The 17,627-nt window shown below is 46.7% G+C and overlaps 1 protein-coding gene across 2 annotated transcripts in view; it reads right to left on the bottom strand.

The window, feature by feature from the left end:
• Acvr1b (activin A receptor type 1B) overlaps positions 1-17,627 on the bottom strand; it is a 38,897-nt gene that overhangs the window by 10,375 nt on the left and 10,895 nt on the right. For both annotated transcript variants that reach the window (XM_050122467.1, XM_050122466.1), the window contains exons 2-4: positions 6,755-6,994; positions 5,956-6,204; positions 2,620-2,850 (exon numbers count right to left, since the gene is read on the bottom strand). In XM_050122467.1, the coding sequence (XP_049978424.1) occupies positions 2,620-2,850; positions 5,956-6,204; positions 6,755-6,994 (720 nt within the window). The remainder of the gene's footprint in view (positions 1-2,619; positions 2,851-5,955; positions 6,205-6,754; positions 6,995-17,627) is intronic.

Genomic DNA, 17,627 nt, shown 5'->3' with positions numbered 1-17,627 from the left:
CCAGGATGAGAGCAGGAAGAACTCCTTCGCGCTTGCTTCTACAGAACCAAGAACACTTTTCCATGCATGACTAGCCCGAGTACCCCCAGAAAACCTACCCTGCCCTTCAGAGAAGCAATGGAGGTGAGTAACAGCACTGTATCTTCTCTTTCACATGAGGAAAGACGACAGGAGAGGACGGGAAGGAAGAAAAGGGCCAGGAATCAAAATAGGCTACGCTGCTGTCCCTGGGAAGATTAGAAATTGAACTGAGAGCTCCCAGATTCTGAACTGGTGCTAGTTCCAGGGCATCACACCGAATATATCATGGTAAAAAGGCACGAAAAAGGAGCCCAACTTCCCTCTCCCTGGTTCTCATGCGGTGTCACTTGCCAGATCCCAGCTCTCATCAGCTGCCAGAATCAATAGAGAACCTTGGCACCTCTGACCCTGACAAGCGTCATACTCTAACCAGCAACTGCTTCTTAAGGGCCCACTGGTTTGTTACAAAAAGATGGTTTGGCCCTTCCAATGATTCTAAGATGTTTGCAAAAGTAGGCACTTCCTCAGAGGACTGAGACTCTCTTCAGCTTGGGGGCAGCTGGGGTCATCTCCAACCCCACAGCACCGTGAGGAAGAAGCTCTGTGGTTGTCTTAGGAGCAAAACCAAAGCTTAGCATTTCCCAGAGGCTCAGTGGACACTAGCCTCTAAAGTTACTGTGCCAAAGCGAGCTGTGTCATGAGTGCTAGAGACTTCTAAAACATACCCAGTTACCTCACAATTTCTGTATTTCAGGTAAATTACCTGTGAGGTGTCTGTCCTCTCTTCCCCTGGGATCTCTGTGTAGTTTGTTTTTATGTAAGATGATCTGGAAGCCTGGTAGAGGCCCTGGCCCACAGTGACCAATGTTATTAAATTAATGAACAGCATTTGAATGGTTACCTCTGTGTTTAGTATCAAATACAACCCTTTCAGTGCCTCCTTCATGGGTTTGCTGTGCAAGCATGAGAACCTGAGTTTGGATGCCCATCACTCAGATAAAAACCGGGCACGACATACGTCCCTGTAACACTAGCATTAGATTGGTGGGTAGAAACAGGAAGATCATAGGGACTTGCTGGCAGCCAGTCCAGCCAATCGGTGAGCTTTGGGTTTTGTGAGAGACTATCTAAAAACAGTGGGCAGAGAACTGCTGTAGAAAAATCCTTCTCTACACTATGAATGTGTATTACTTTCATTGGTTAATAATAAAGCTGATTGGCCTATAGCAAGGAAGGATAGAGTTAGGTGGGAAAGCCAAACTGAGAATGGTAAGATGAAGAAGGTGGAGTGATAGAAGTTGCCAGCCAGATGGAGAACGAGTCAGACACACACAATGGGATAGAGGTGAAGGTTACGAGCTTCGGGGAAGTACAAGGATTAATAGAAATGGACTAAGTTGTAAAAGCTAGTTAGTAATAAGCCTGAGCTAACAGCCAAACATTTTGGAATTAATGTAAGTTTTTGTGTGTTTATTTGGGACTGGGTGATTGGGACAAAAGGTGCCATTTACAGAGAATACAGAAAGACAAAGACACTGACTTCACACAAAAGAACCACACGAACACACGCACATGTGCACTAATGCTAACACACACACACACACACACACACACACACACACACACACACACAAGCCCAGCATACCCTGGTCTCTGCCTACCTCTCCACTGCTTCTCTCATGTTATCTGCAGAACCCAAACACATCTTACCTTTGCACATGTACACATGGATTTTCCTTTCTGTCCAGTTTTTTGCCATGTTTGTCAAGCTTATATAGGGCCTGCCTTCAATATCACTCACCTAGACTGGTTTGTACTTGCCTCTTACCAACAGTTGTTAGTTTACCCATCAATGAGGTCCTCAGCATAGGAACGGGCACAAGCAAAAACCTCAACACTGCAGCAGGACAGTCAGGTATGGTCCACTTATCATAAATTTCAGCATTTGAGAGGCTGAGACACAAGACTACATTTGAGATCTGGCTGTACTATATGGCAACACTCTGCCCCCTCCCTAACAAAGAAGAGGAGAGAGGAAGGAGGAGGAGGAGGACAGGAGAAGGAGAGGGAGAAGAGGGGGAGGAGAGGAGAGAGGGAGGAGAGGGAGAGAGAGGAGAGAGGGAGGGAGAAGAGGGAGGAGAGGGGAAGAAAAGGGGAATCAGCAGCAGCAGCTCAGGGGCCTTAGGTACAGTCTCACAACTACTAGGTAACACTCTGGGAACAGGCAGGTCTTTGTTCTTCGGTGGCTGCCACAACAAGAGTATACAATGCTGGCTGTGTTGTAGGATATGACTGCATGTATTTCTGTCACCACTCTTTCCTGGGAGGGGGAAACCATAATTCCTTATCGCAGGGATTTTCAAAATAAACAAATGGGAGTCCCCACAGGCCCACACTCGGTGCAGGTGTTGGGTGAGGAGAGCCTTCCTACTTGCCTAATGACCTGGGTTCCATGTGAGTTTCTCTTGCATAAAAGGCTCCACATTTTCAGAAGGGCTTGAAACCATGATCTTATCCAGACTTCCCCTGTGTGTTGCAGGACAGACAGGTCTCTCTAGTGTCCCCCCACAATGCCACTGACTTTGGGGTACTCTGTACCTTTATTGTCAGCAGCAATAAACCCAAGGATGTTTTCATGACGCAGCATGACTGTCTGGTAGATCTCTGCTTCCCGGAACCACGACCGCTCTTCACGAGAAGAGAAGATTTTCACAGCCACGTCACCACCTCGCCAGCGGCCACGCCATACTTCCCCAAACCGGCCCTTGCCGATAATCTCTTGTAAAACAATGGTTCGGGCCACTGTGCGTTGGACAAAAAGGGGTAACCCTGTGGGCCAAAGAATGAAGAGAAAATTTGATAATGAAATCTGCTAAACTCTGAGTCTGCCACTCATACGTCCCCAGAAAGGCCCTCAACAAGGTGTCTCTCCAGGTTCTTCTAGCCCAGTAGCCACAGAGGGACAACAGTAAGACCTAAGCCATGCTAGGTAACAACCACTGGCAGGCTAAGTGCAAGTCGGTACAGAAAACACACATGATTAGTTGCCCCTCTGGTCTATTGAATAAGAAACTTGCACGCAAATCTTTGACCACATTTACAAACTCATCAGTACCTGCTTTATTCTGATGGGAACTGAAAAAAGTGAAAGCAGGGGCTCCCGAAGTGGGCACTGCCTTCCTGGCCACTCTGCTCACTAGCCACTAGAGGGCAACGCTGCATGGCCAACAGGAAGGCTCCAGGTGTACCGGGCGACTACCCACACTAACTCATGACTCACTTGACCGTCCTGGCGGGCTCACCACGGCTTCATTCACCTCATTCAGTGTCTGTCTCTCTGGCTGTCCAATCACCCTCACCATCATGACTGACTTTACCTTCGTCCATTCCCTCCCTGGATCAAATAACAGCTGTTAGGAATCCCCAGGTTTGGTGGATTTACTGTGTGCTAAGGGTTTTACATAAATTACCTCATTTCTTAATGTTCAGAAGGCAGGCATTGCTATTATCACCATTGTACAGACAAGAAAACTAGTAAGGCTCAAAAGGGGATATTATATAACTAGTTCAAATTGATACAAACAAAAAAACCAAGCAGGAATCAAACTCCAGGACTGACTCCACACCGGTGCTCTGCTCACACTGGACAGGACCGTCAGAAGGGTCCCCTCACGCTCTGGCCCCTTCTGAAAGGCTTCCCACTGGTCTTTCTCCCTCACCCCCCCCTGCCATTGCCCTACACGCCCACACCAGCCCTGCTCCACCCGCCCTTTCTAACAGGAGACTGGCAAGTGAATGGGTCCATCCTCCGCACCACTGCCAAAATTTTGTTTCATCCAAAGTGGGGGTAAAAGCATTCACTTGCCCATGTAAGAACTCTCAGGGGAAGCTCTGACCTGCAAGACAAAGTGTGGTCCCACAGCCCTTCATACCTGGCCGCCTGCCTCTGCCTGTGCTAGGCATACCATGCCCAACTCCTTATTGTGAGTCTATAAACACACCGGGAAACCTTCATGGCTTTTTGTTCTTTGCATTCAAAGTCTGTTCTGTGGTCTGGAATGTTCCCTGCCTGCCTGCCTGCCTGCCTGCCTCACATGTACACACCTCTGTAAGATCCCTCAACAACCCTGCCAGCCTATCCAACCCTAGGCCAGCTTTTTTTGAAACTTTGTTTCCAGAGGGCATTCAGCACGTATCTGTTAAAAGATGGTGTGAACTTAGTGTTTTAAAGACTCAACACCCAGGCTAGAGAGATGGCTCGATGGTTAAGAGCACATACTGAGCCAGGCATGGTGGTGTGCATCTTCAATCAAACACTCAGGAGGCAAAGAGTAGATCTCTGAGCTTCGGGTTAACCTAGTCTACATAGTGAGTTCCAGGCTAGCCAAAGTTACATAGTGAGATCTTGTCCCCTCCTCCCCCCAAAAAAAGAAAAAAAGAAAGTACAACTATTCTTCCAGAAGATCCAAGTCCAGTCCCCAGAACCACATCAGAAGGTGGCTCACAAAGTACAGCTCCAACAGGTCTGACCCTCTGCTCTGCTCCCCTGCAACACACACATAATTAAAAACAAGACCAACACCTTGGAAGCTCTGTACATTCTGTACCAAAAAATGGACTAAACTACCCAAGGGGAAACAGCCATGAACTGCCTTATTCTGGACAAAATGTGCACAGGACTTCTTGACCTCAGCTGACTTGGATCTGAAAACCCTAGGACACCAGAACTCTCTCTCTCAGGCACTTTCAACCACTGCCCTGCCTTTGGTGGAAAAGCACACGCCAGATATTTCTAGGTTTCTAAAAATATGCAGCTTTTAAATATATTCATGTTGGTGCTCTCTGCTGCCGAGCTTCATAACGGCAAAACCACTGACGTTCAGGAGCTGTCAGCCCTCACAGGACTCCCTGTGTTCTTGGAGGGCATCTGGCCATAACTGATGGCACAACTTCCTTGTAGCCCATGGCAGGGAAACAGAGTCACAGTGAGGCCTGGGTTCCAGCTCGCATGACAACACTGCCTTCTGAATGCTTTTTCCATGGTTCAGAAGAACAGAACAGCTCTGACAGTATCGTTGATCTTCACTGCAGCAGCAACGTCTTTCCAGCTAGACGCACATCTAATAGTTAGCTGAGCTGGGTTTGAGACAGAGACTAAGTAGTCCTGGTTGGCCTGATACTTGTTTGGCAGCCTGCGCTGACCTTGAACTTGAGGCAATTCTCCTGCCTCAGCCTCTCGAGTGCTAGTGCTGGGGTGCAGATGACTTCAGCTATGTTCTCCTACAACCACACATTTAACTTTTTCTGTCTTTGTTGGTTGAGCAACCTCTGGTCTTTCCATCCCGAGTTCTAGTTTCATGTCAAGGTCCATAGCTGAGGTCAATGTCTCATCTAAGAAAGCCTTGGACAACAATAGGCACTACAGGAAATGGGGGCCAGACTATGCTGGAAGCCCCAGCTGCCTTTCTGATAACTCTCACTGAAAGACCATGGGCAATGAACAAGTCAATGATTCACCAAGTCTCCGTTCTAAGCTTTGCTCAGTGTCCTCAAACTCCCCTTGTGGCTGTGCAGAGATCAATGATTAGCTGTCAGCACCTCAGGAATCCGACACACTCTTGTTTGAGGAGCCCTTCAACTGAGCATGCCACTGGTCAGATGGAACCAGCTCAGTTTTCACAGACACACAGCTACAACAGCTGGAGAGAGACAGAGTTTCTGAAGAAAAAGTTTTGCACTTGACCTCTGGAATTTTGGAGAATGAAAGATTTTCGGGATAGCCATTATCATATCTTATTACACGTCAGACTCCAGATGAGAATTATGAAACCAAATGACTCAACACAGGAGGACCCAGCTTTCCTCATAAACACTCTCTCCTGCTGAGAACCAGCTGTAAGGGCTAACACACACAGTGCCTGGAGAACCTAGTACCTGAGCCAGACCCTGACGTGGAGAGATCATAGACAAGATCCTGGAGTGTCTTATCTTTGGAGAGACACATCTCACACGAGGGGTCCTCCATGTCCAGTCTCTGGCGGTTGTGGTAGACACGCTGGTGATAGTTGATGACAAGGAAGACGATGATGATGATGAGAAACAGGAGGAAGACTGGGCCAGCGATAATGCCCACCAGCTCCACAGGGCCCCACATGGAGGGGTGCTCAGGCTCCTTGAGGTGCCCTGGGAAAACGAGTGAGAGGAGGGAAGAACCAGTCAAAACAAGAGAATGCTGTGGCCCGATTTATCCCTGAAACTGTACGTCATGTCTTCCTGGGCTAGCCTATGCCTGGATACTCTCAGGAGCCACCTTTCCCTCAGTGAACCACCATCCAGCAGTGGAACCACACCCACGCTGGATGTTCAAGGTACGTCAGAATTGCAGGCTTGGCCCAGGCTCCTCCAGGCTCTGGTCAGTCTCCCCTCAGAAAGACCTGCTAAAGGGCAGAGCTGCCCAGGGAGCTGTCTACCCTTCTCCAATGTGCTCACCACCCTTTCTAATCCTAGCCTTGCTCACACCGATTCACCCCAGCCCCAGGTGTGTCTCTTACATGGCTCTGCTGCTGACATTCGCCACCCCACAAGTAGCTGGGAGCTCTAGGACTAACTAGGAAATCTCTTCTCGCCTTCTGCCTTTGTCATCACCTCAGGGAGCATCTAAATCCACCTTCAGCTATCACTTAGCAGAGCAGAATGGAGGGACGAGGGAGACAAGCGAAGGGTATCCACTCACCACTGGGCACCCTGAGGTCAATTTTGTTGCAGAAGTCGCTGTAGCAGCAGTGGGTGTTGCGCAGATCCTCAGAGCTCAGGCAGTAAAAGGGCTTTCCGGCAGGAACCAGCTCCACTTTGGGGATGCAGGTGCGCACATGGTGCTCCATGCCATCCAGGTTGAAGATGGAGACCATGCAGGCCCCATCTGTTTCACACGTGTAGTTGGTCTGTAGGCAGCTAGTACATGCACACAGCAGAGCTACAGGACACAGATGAGCAGGTATCAACAGGAAAGTAAGATCTTCCTTCAGGTCCTTTCCCAGACTCAGAAGGACCCCCTCAGCACAGTTCATTTCCCCCAAATAAGCACCGTTTACAGAAATGGGCAGGAAAGGCGGCCTCAGAAGGCACCTTTGCACTTTAGCTCCCAGAAAAAGCTTTGTAGGCCCCACAGTTCCTAACGGCTCTGCTGTATGCCCATGAAGACAAATGAACCACCTACTCCTTCCAAATGACCCTGCTAGATGGATGGAGCCTTCCCGTTGGAGAACAGGTGCTCTCCACATTCCACACACAGCTACCGAGTCCTGGGGCCACTCTCATCCATGTCTTCCTGGGTACCAGCACCACAGTTTCCAGGACACGCAGGGGTGCTCTCACACATCCTTTCACTGCAGTGTTGGCATTTTGTTTGTTTTCCTGCCTAAATCCTTTAAAACTCTGCCTCAACTACTACTTCTTTTGGAGTTTTTCCCGGCCTCCATTATCACCTTCTCCCTTTAGTTCATGGTTGGTACCCTCTCATGAGGGCCAAGGAGGATATTTTCCATACAGAATTTGAAGGCCCACTTCACAAAGTTATTGTGAGGAGGAAATGAGATCATGCAGATAAAAGTGTGTAATAAATTTAAACCATACCAAAAGGACCCAAGCAGCACTTGGCATGCATATGTACACTCATGTGTGTTACACACACACACACACACACACACACACACTCTCTCCCCCCCCTCTCAACTAGGCAGGATACACAATCCCCACTGGCACTAATGAGTTTTGCTGGGTATGTACCACACGTAAGTGTGTGCCACCGACAGGAAATCACTGTAAATGAACTTGGCGCCTCTGAAAGCTACTCAACAGCCCTGGAATCTGCAATCCTTTATTTATCTGACTAACAAGAATAGCACAGACAGTTGCTGCTCCTCTACTGTCTCCCAAGCCTAACCTAGCCCTGACCTCCTGGGATGGGCAGGAATGCAGCACTGGCTACAATACTGAAGCTGGTACATGCAGTGCTGAATAAGGCACTCACTCACCAAGGGACGGGGAAAGGGCACAAGACCTCCATGGCACACCCGGTGGGAAGGCCTGCACCCTAAGCTCACTACAGTAAAAAGATTTGTGGCCAATCCAAAGGAAAAGGAAAGCCCAGGCTACGAAGAGCTCATCTTCATCTTCATCTCGTCGTCTCTGCTCTGAACCCAAGACAACCCTTTGTTGTTCCCGTTCAGGGACACAAGGACACAAGGATTTGGGGGTGGGGGTAAGAGGAAAGCAGATAGACATGGAGCCCTTCCATGTAGGGCCCCATGTGTTTTGCAGGGATTGATGAGATCTCTATCTTCTGAGATAAATTCCCAAACATGCAGTGGCCTGCCTGTAGCTCAGGTTGCACTGGTTTTTTTTTTTTTTTTTTTTTTTTTACAGGCAGAGTATTTGAAGCAGGTAAGACAAGGACTCAGATCAGAAAAGGAGTTTTTCCAGCAAGTTTCCCGTGGACCTCAGGTCTAACCTTCTAGACTCAAGATGAAGAAAATCTCAAATTTCCCTCCCAGACTTGCACTTGCAAGTTCTCTCATTCGGTTTGCTTGTCTGAGACCGCTGCACTAAGTAGTCCTCCTGGCCTTGAACCCTCCACCCTCCTGTCTCTACAGTTCTGGGATCACAGGCCTCCAAGTCAGGCTCTGTCTTACTCCTCTTAAGAACTTAAAATTTATTCAAGTCTCAGAACACTGGTAGGACCCCCTTCTGTGTCCCTTAGGAGCTCCCTACAGGGAGCACACATCTCAGCACCCATGTTGTGCCGGCCAACAAAGAAAACAGCATGGGTCTATTTTGGGAAACAAGAAAGGGAAATTAGCAACTTCAAGAGATGACTGTTCTGAGCGCAGCGAGACACAGCCAAACCCACAGCCACCTTTTCAAAAGCAGTCCCTGTAGAGTCGTCAATGAACGGGCAGAGGAGTCAGGAGCCCCTGATTCCCGATATTTAGTCTTCTTTCGTTGGTGCTGGCCTCGTTCACAGTGATTCATTCTGGAGAATGAACACACCCACACGTGGCTCATTATTTTTGGGAAGTACTTAGACAATCTTGGTGTAAGACAGAAAAGAGCAGAAGTGGCGAAATCTATGCTAGAAGGGGCCGAGGATAAGCTAGGAAATGGGCCATGTGGGTTTGTGATAAGGAGCTGGGCAAGTCCCTGAGCCTATCTGGGCCTCAACTATTCAACCAGAAAACACCATTTATCTTACAGAGACAAGAGGGAAATTAGCCAAGCGCTTGCTAAGTGCTGGGGCTCCCCTGAGCAGGGCTCACCCCACCCACTAGCATATCTTTGCCTTTAGCAGCGCACAGGACACACTCTGAAGATGACCACTGCCCACACCGAAGAGATCTGCATTACATCACCAGGAGCAACAGGGGTACAGGAGTAACAGGTCACAGAGACCTCAAGCCTAAATGCCAGTTCTAATATTGGCCACATGACCTGGAACTCAGCTCGCCCTGCTGCGCCACTCTAGTCTGGGCTGACGCTGTAAAGCAGGCTGTTTAATGGCTGTTCACAGGACCACAGAAACATCACATATGCTCTAAAGAAATCTCAATAGGATGTACTCAATAAACAAACTCTCCTTGTAATGTAAAAACTGAAATAAAAAGACACAGACAAGGAAAATGTCTCTTACGCGAAGTAGGAAGTGGCGAGCTGCAGCCTCAGGAAGAAGCTGGCCTGTGTGGCTTTGGGGAAGTCACCTAACCTCTCTCAACCTCACTTTCCTCACGATTAACCGGAACAGGGAACTGAAGGAGATGACTTCTTAAGCCCTTTCCAGCAACAAGCTTTCTGGGTTCGCTCTTCAGAAACCACGGTGTCCCCACCTTTCTGTCCCGAGTCCTGGCCCTTTCCTAAATGCCTCCAAAGAAACATTCCTGGCTACTCGCCTGCTAACACTTTTCACTGAAACAAAAGAAACAATAATAAAATTATAAGCATGTTGTGAACTTACTACAAACTTAGTATCCTAAATTTAATAATTCTTTCTAAAAAGTTAAATCTGGGCTAATGAAAACAGACCTTTGTGAAGTCTCACGGTGGTGCAGCAGGTCACTCTGCCCATGTGTGTAAACAGGGCGCGCCTACAAAGCTCCTTACTCTACCACCAGTAAGATATATTAGGAGTGGCAATCACAGCAGAGCCACCACCTCACTCGTGTGTAAACAAGACAGAGGCTGGGATTTTACTCAGCCCTAGAAACTTGTCTACATGTGCAAGGCCCCAGGTTTGGTCCCCAACACTGCAAAGAAAAAAAAAAAAAAAAGAAAAAGAAAAAAAACTGGAAGAAAAGAAAGTGGTCAGAACCTGGGCAGCTCTCCCCAGAAGAGACTGTTATTAACGAGTCTAATTAGTCAAACCTGAACCAAAGACAAAGCTGCCGCAGCAGGACTGGAACATGTCTGACTGGAAGGTGGCTTGTGGTAAGATGTGAACGCAAAGTCAATTCAGAAGAAAGGTTGTTTTGAGAAAGGCCTAGCCCCAGCTCGGGGAGACTCTGGCTGCTGTGTGTTCTGTAAAGCCTCAGGAGGACAAAGATGCTCAAAGCTGTGCTCAGCCGGGAAGCCCCAGGAATCACCAAGAGCTTATACTCACAGCCTCACAAGACATCACTAGGGGATGCACAGCAGCCTGCTCTGTCCAGGAATTGGCCATAAACACCTAACCAGCTGCAAAGTGAGAGCAACCATGACTCTTAATTTACTCATTACTCCTTAGGGACAACACAGCATGGAGCATTGCCCTGGGGAGGGAGGCACACTGAACCTGCCTCTTCCACATCTACTGGGTAGTCGTCAGGACTAGTGGGTGCAGTTTCTAAAGCATCACTGTATGAGCAGCAGTGGCTTGCCCCGGACCTCACCCAACCTCCCTACAGCTCTTTGTTGGTGCTGCTGATGCACCACGCAGGGGCTGTGTCTGGTGGGAGTTCTTTTCTGACAGGCTGACTGATATTTGATACTTGTGGAGTCCAGGGCCTCAGGTTTGCCAGGTAAGAGCTTCACTATTGAGCCATGCAAGTAAGGTTAAGTCAGAGACAGTGGCTTTCTAGTGTGGCGTGGCGCTCTCAGCTGTTGCCGTAAGGGCACACTGCACAGACTGATTCCGTTATTCTATATCATCCTCATCCTCTTACGTGAAGCCCACAGAGCTCAGAGCTGAGGCAGATCAACTGTTCTGCTTTGTGAGGAAGAAGGCAAGGAACTCACAAACAGTATACACAAGAGTGCACAGCTCCAGTCTCCAGATTTACAGACAGGAGTTCCACAGTATTCTCCAAAGCCCCCCTGACAATGCACAGGACCCTAACTTTCAGAACCACTGGAAACACCTACCCAGGCAAACTCATCATCCTGCAGATGTCCTCTCAGCCTACCAGGTCAGACACTTGTTTTCCTGAGCAGAGGACCTTCCCAAGTCCTTCTGCGGCCTGACTCCAGCTGACCCGCCTGCATTCTAAGCAGCCGGCTGTGTCAAGCACATCATGGTAGCTGGTCACCCTAGTTTTCAAAGGCAGGTCTGTACATACAGTAAAAAAAAGTTCCTTTTTGTTGTGAGACAGAAAGCACACGACACATGTCAGTCTTTGACAATTCATATTCCATCACCTCACTCTCTTTATTCATAGACATTTTTACCTCCTTAAAAAACTCCAAATCAGGTGGCACACGCCTTTAATCCCAGCACTTGGGAGACAGAGGCAGATGGATCTCTAAGTTCAAGACCAGCTTGGTCTACAGAGCTAGTTCCAAGGTGGCCAGGTCTACACAGAGAAACTCCACAGCCCACAGACACCACTCATCAGTGATTTCAACTTCACTCTGCATCTAGTGAACAACTAGGACCTTCTGGAATCTCTTTACAATAGGCAGACCAGGTCACTTTACAGTGTTCTGGCTGAAGTGCCATTTAAAGAAATAAACTGGGGCTGGAGAGATGGCTCAGAGGTTGGGAGCACTGGCTGCTCTTCCAGAGGTCCTGAGTTCAATTCCCAGCAACCACATGGTGGCTCACAACCATCTGTACTGAGATCTGGCGCCCTCCTCTGGCGTGCAGGCATATATCGAGGCAGAATGTTGTATACATAATAAATAAATAAATCTTTTAAAAAAAAAAAAAAGAAATAAACTGTGTTCTATTCACCTCTGGATCTCCAGGATTGAATAGGCGTCAGCTCACAGTAAATGTTTGCTCAAACAATGGCCACTGAGCTGCTGAGAAGGCTCAGCAGGTAGGGTACTTGTTGCCAAGCCTGAAGACCCTCCACATCCAAGGAGAGGAATCCAGAAAGTGGAATGCCCTCCCTCAACACAAAATAAATTAAATGACCCACTTATCACGACAATGCTAAAGACAGAGGAAAAAGAGTTTTGTTCAGTTACTCTACAAGTTCTGAGAGACTGCCCCAAAACTCTGTGCCTGGATCCTAACTGCCCGAGTTCAGGCACAGCAGGGCAGCTGGTCTCAGGTGATCCCCTCTGAGAATCTACAAGTTGCATCTTAAACACTCCCAGTGCCTATCAGTGCTCACAAGTCCATTATCTTCGTCGTCTTCTTCTTCTTCTTTTTTTTTTTTTTTGGTTTTTTGAGACAGAGTTTCTCTGTAGCTTTGGGGTCTGTCCTGGAACTCACTCTTGTAGACCAGGCTGGCCTCGAACTCATAGAGATCTACCTGCCTCTGCCTCCCAAGTGCTGGGATTAAAGGCATGCGCCACCACCGCCCAGCTAAATCCATTATCTTAAAAGATACTTTTAACTATGTAGTACTCCACTGTGTAAATGTACCACGTTTTTCTTATCCATTCTTCGGTCGAGGGGCATTTAGGTTGTTTCTAGGTTCTGGCTATGACAAACAAAGCTGCTATGAACATAGTTGAGCACATGTCCCTGTGGTATAATTGAGCATCCTCTGGATATACCCAAAAGTGGTATTGCTGGGTCTTGAGGAAGGTTGTTTTCTAATTTTCTGAGAAATTACTATACTGATTTTCAAAGGGGCTGTACCAATTTGTACTCCCACCAGCAATGTAGAAGAGTTCCCTTTTCCCCACAACCTCCCCAGCACAAGTTGTCATCAGTGTTTTTGATCTCGGCCATTCTTACAGGTGTAAGATGAAATCTCAGAGTTGTTTTGATTTGCATTTCTCTGATTTGCAGGCAAATGGATGGATCTAGAAAACGTCATATTGAGTGAGATAACCCAGACTCAGAAAGACAATTATCACATGTACTCACTCATAAGTGGCTTTTAGACATAAAGCAAAGAAAACCAGCCTACAATTCACAATCCCAGAGAACCTAGACAACTAAGAGAGACTTACATGGATCTAATCTACTTGGAAAGTATAAAAAGATAAGATCTCCTGAGTAAATTGGAAGCTTGGGGACCTTGGGAGAGGGTTGAAGGGGAGGGGACAGAAAGGGAGGGAACAGAGAAAAACGTAGAGCTCAATAAAATCAATAAAAAAAAAAACTTTCAGGATTTGGTTTGTTCAAATCTGGACCAAAAAAAAAAAAAAAAGTTTCAATGCACTTGGCTAAAAGCTCTTAAACCTGTTAGGCCCCAATGTCCATTTCCAGGTGGTTTATCCTGGAGTTTCCCACCTTCTGGGTTCTGTTGGCTCCTAGTGGTGCCCTGTTAGCATGTACCGCCCCTGCAGTTTCTGTAACTCAGTTAGATCTGAAGGTCTAATCTGCAACCAATTCAATTATGCTTCCCCCCACCCCCACCGTCTTTCTTTGAGATAGGGTCTCACACAGCCCAGACTGGTCTTGAATTCCTGATCCTCCTGCCTTCACCTGCTGAGCGCTAAGGTGTGCATTTTACACGGGACTGGTCTTCTATTAAGCTTTATTACTGGATATTTTATGTGTGTATTCACACAGTGTTTGCCTCTGAATGTACATATGCCATGTATGTACCCGGTGCCTGTATAAGACAGGGTGTCAGACCCTCTGGAGCTGAAGTTATAGATGGGTGTGAGCCACCATGTGGGTGCTGGGAACCAAATCTGGGTCCTCTGCAAGAGCAGCAAGTGCTCTTAAGAGCGGAGCCATCTCCCCAGCCCCCACATTTTGACTTTTCAAGACAGGGTCTTGCTATGCAGGAGTTGAAGGTCAGCCTTCAGCTCCTCCTCAGCACCCTGACTTATGGGATACCGCCATGCCCAGTGTCAGTTCAAATTTTAACTAGATTAGTGACACACAGAATTCCCTTTTGTACAGGCCCTACTGCAACACTGTGTCCTCAGCACTGTCCTCCTGCAGCTCAACAGGCACAGTCTTTGGCAAAGATGAAGCATTCTCTCTCTCAGACTATGTACCTACTAGATTCTATTGAAAACTCAAAATTGAATTCAATGTATTTCCTTAATAGCTCTAAGATTTAAGAGTGGGCTCTTTAAAATATCTGTGTGTGTGTGTTTGTGTATGTAAGAGGTGTGGGGGACAGGGACGGGAAGAGCGAGCGAGCTTGCTCTCACCTTCAGAGTTCACATGACAACCCGCATGTGGAAGTGAGAGGACTCCTGTGTCAGTCAGCTCTCTTCTTCCCCGTGTGGATCTCAGGGGATCAAACTCGGCTGTCATGTTCAGTGGAAGAGACACCATGCCAGTCCCTACAAACAGGCTCCTCCTTTGATAATTAAGGTCTGCCATCATTCCTGTCTGATCTAATTCTGTGGCTTGTCCAGCCTCATTATACTGGTCAGGAGGTCAGCATCATATCCCGCCCCTGCCCCCAGTCAAGTTATTCCATATAAGGACAAGATCTTGTGAGCAGTCTCAGGTGGCCTGTCCCTACTGGGGCTACTTCCTGCTCTGCCTCAATGCAGCCTACCTTCCCACAGGTTTGCTGTCTGACATCTGCACACTCTGAGTTGTGCTTCCCAACTGCTGAGAGAGAACCCTCACTTGCTACTGAGCCTCCCAACTCTGGGGCTGCACAATGCAGAATTACTTCATAGAACACCCAGTCACTGGAAAATTTCTAAAGCTCTCACAGACATTGGTATGATAGATTTTGGTCTTTTTTAAAATTTTTTCTTTCTTTCCTTTTTCCCTTTTTAGTTTTTCAAGACAGGATTTCTCTGTGTAAGCTATCCTGGCTGTCCTGGAACTCGCTCTGTAGACGAGGCTGGCCTGGAACTCACAAAGATCCGCCTGTCTCTGCCTCCCAAGTGCTGGGATTAAAGGTGTGCACCACTGGCAGGCTAGTGTACTTTTTCTTGACTAGGGTTGTCTTATTCTCTGCCTTCCACAATCCCCGTTCTTTAAACTTTAAAGGTGTAGGTAAATGCTGATGGTGGCTCCCAGAGCAGGAGCCATAACACCAGAAGCAGAGCAGCAGTGGAAAGAAAAACAAATTTAAACATCACTGAATACAGGGTGCAGAATCTGGGAGCCCTTCAATTAGTGCTCTCTAGTTACTAAGGGCTTGAGGTATATTTTTCCAGGGTTTCTTTGATGTAGTAATGTAGTTATAAGGAGAATTTTCAAAATAAATTCATAATATAAAAAAACTGGGAACCTAATTTGTTCACCAAGATATAAATTCTACATAATATATATTAAATACATCATCATATCTCTCTATCTCTATCTATCTATCTATCTATCTATCTATCTATCTATCTATCTATCTATCTTTCTATCAAGACAGGGTCTCACTATGTAGCTCTGGCTGTCCTAGAACTCACTATAAGGACCAGGCTAATCTCAAACTCACCTGCCTCTGCTTCCTGAGTACTGGGATTAAAGGTGTGAGCCTATCTATGCCTAGCTATCATATGTGTGTGTGTGTGTGTGTGTGTGTGTGTGTGTGTGTGTGAGAGAGAGATTCACTTTATTTTTAGTTATGTGTAGTTGTACCTGTGTGTTGGTATGTGCTCAGAGACGAGCAGAGGGCACCAGATCTCCTGGAGTTAGAGTTACAGGTGGTTGCGAGTCGCCTAAAGTGGCACAACCAGGTTCTCCACAAGAGCATACATATTCTTCTGAACTACTACTCCAGTTATCCTGCTATATAAATTTACTATGTATGAGATGACACAGTACAATTACTATTAAACCGACAATGCCCCCCCCCCGACCCAGTGATAGAAAAGTTGACGATAAAATTCATATAAATTACAAGGGATCCTGAATAGTCAAGACAATCATAGAGAGCAGAAATAAAAGAACAAAGTTGAGCTGGATGGTGGTGGCGCACGCCTTTAATCCCAGCACTTGAGAGGCAGAGGCAGGTGGATCTTTGTGAGTTCCAGGCCAGCCTGGTCTACAGGGAGTTACAGGACAGGCTCCAAAGCTACACAGAGAAACCCTGTCCCAAAACAAAACAAAAAAAGAAATAAAACAACAAAGTTGAAGGACCTACACTGACCTACATTTCTCAATTTCAAACTCTCCCCAAAGCCATACTTACTCCTGGCACAAGGACAAACATACAGATCAAAGAAATTGAGAGTTCAGAAACAAAACCATACATCTATGATCAACTGCTTTCAACAATTGTACCTAGAATATTCAAAAGAGAAAATGTCTTTTCAGCAAATTAACTCAAGGGGAGAGAGTAGATTAAAAACATAACTAACTCCACTTGTAACGAGTACACAGGAAGCTGGACAGGAGGGCTGTAAATCCCAGGTCAATGTGAGCTACATAGCAAGATCTATCTTAACACAAAACAAAACGAAGCACTTGGGAAGAAGCACAGGCAATCTCTGAGTCTGCGGCTAGCTTGGACTACAGAATGAATTCCAGGACAGCCAGGATTGTTACACAGAGAAAAACCTGTCTCAGAAAACCAATCAACCAACCAACAAAAACAAAAACAAAACAAAACAAGCCAGCTAGATGGCTCAGTAAGAAAAGGAGTGTGCCACCAAGCCTAGCCAGCTGAGCTTGGTTCCTGGGACCACACAGTAGAACACTGACTCCCAAAGATGTGTCTGGCCTCCACAGGTGCACTCCCACCCCACACAAAATCAATCAAAACCATGGTATACAGCACTGCAGAAAAATACCTGACTGTCCCTTGATAAGAGAAACAGAGCCACCACATAGTCCACCTAACCCAGCGAAGTCTACTCCTAGCCATTTACCAAAAAGAAACAGAAAATAAAAACATGTACAGGAATAGTCACAAAAAATTCCAAATGTCCATCAAATGATGAACAGATAAGCAAAATGTGGTTTATTCCTACAAGGGAATCATTCATTACTCAGCCATAGGAAGGAAGCAATTACACACACTACATACGGATGAATCCTGAAAACACTGCAGAGAAAAGAAACCATGTCATGCGGTTCAACTAGATGACATGCCCAAACATGGACTTGGGGTTTGTAGGTGTTACTGAGGGTGGAAGCAATGATTAATGAGTTTTCTTATTAAAGTTTTCTTTTGGAGTAATGAGAAACTTTAAAATTCCATAATGGTGGTAATCTGGATATTGTGAAAGGCTTTAATGCCATCAAGTGTACACTTTCAAGTGGCTAAAATAAGTCAATTCGGCTATATGTTGTTGTTGTTTTTTTTTTTTTTTTTTTTTTT

Source organism: Alexandromys fortis, unplaced genomic scaffold, assembly GCF_014885135.2.
Source record: "Alexandromys fortis isolate MF-2015 unplaced genomic scaffold, M_Fortis_MF-2015_v1.1 scaffold_216, whole genome shotgun sequence".
NCBI lineage: Eukaryota > Metazoa > Chordata > Mammalia > Rodentia > Cricetidae > Alexandromys > Alexandromys fortis.
Note: the sequence above shows the minus strand (reverse complement) of the source record. Positions and strands in the feature narration are given on the sequence as shown.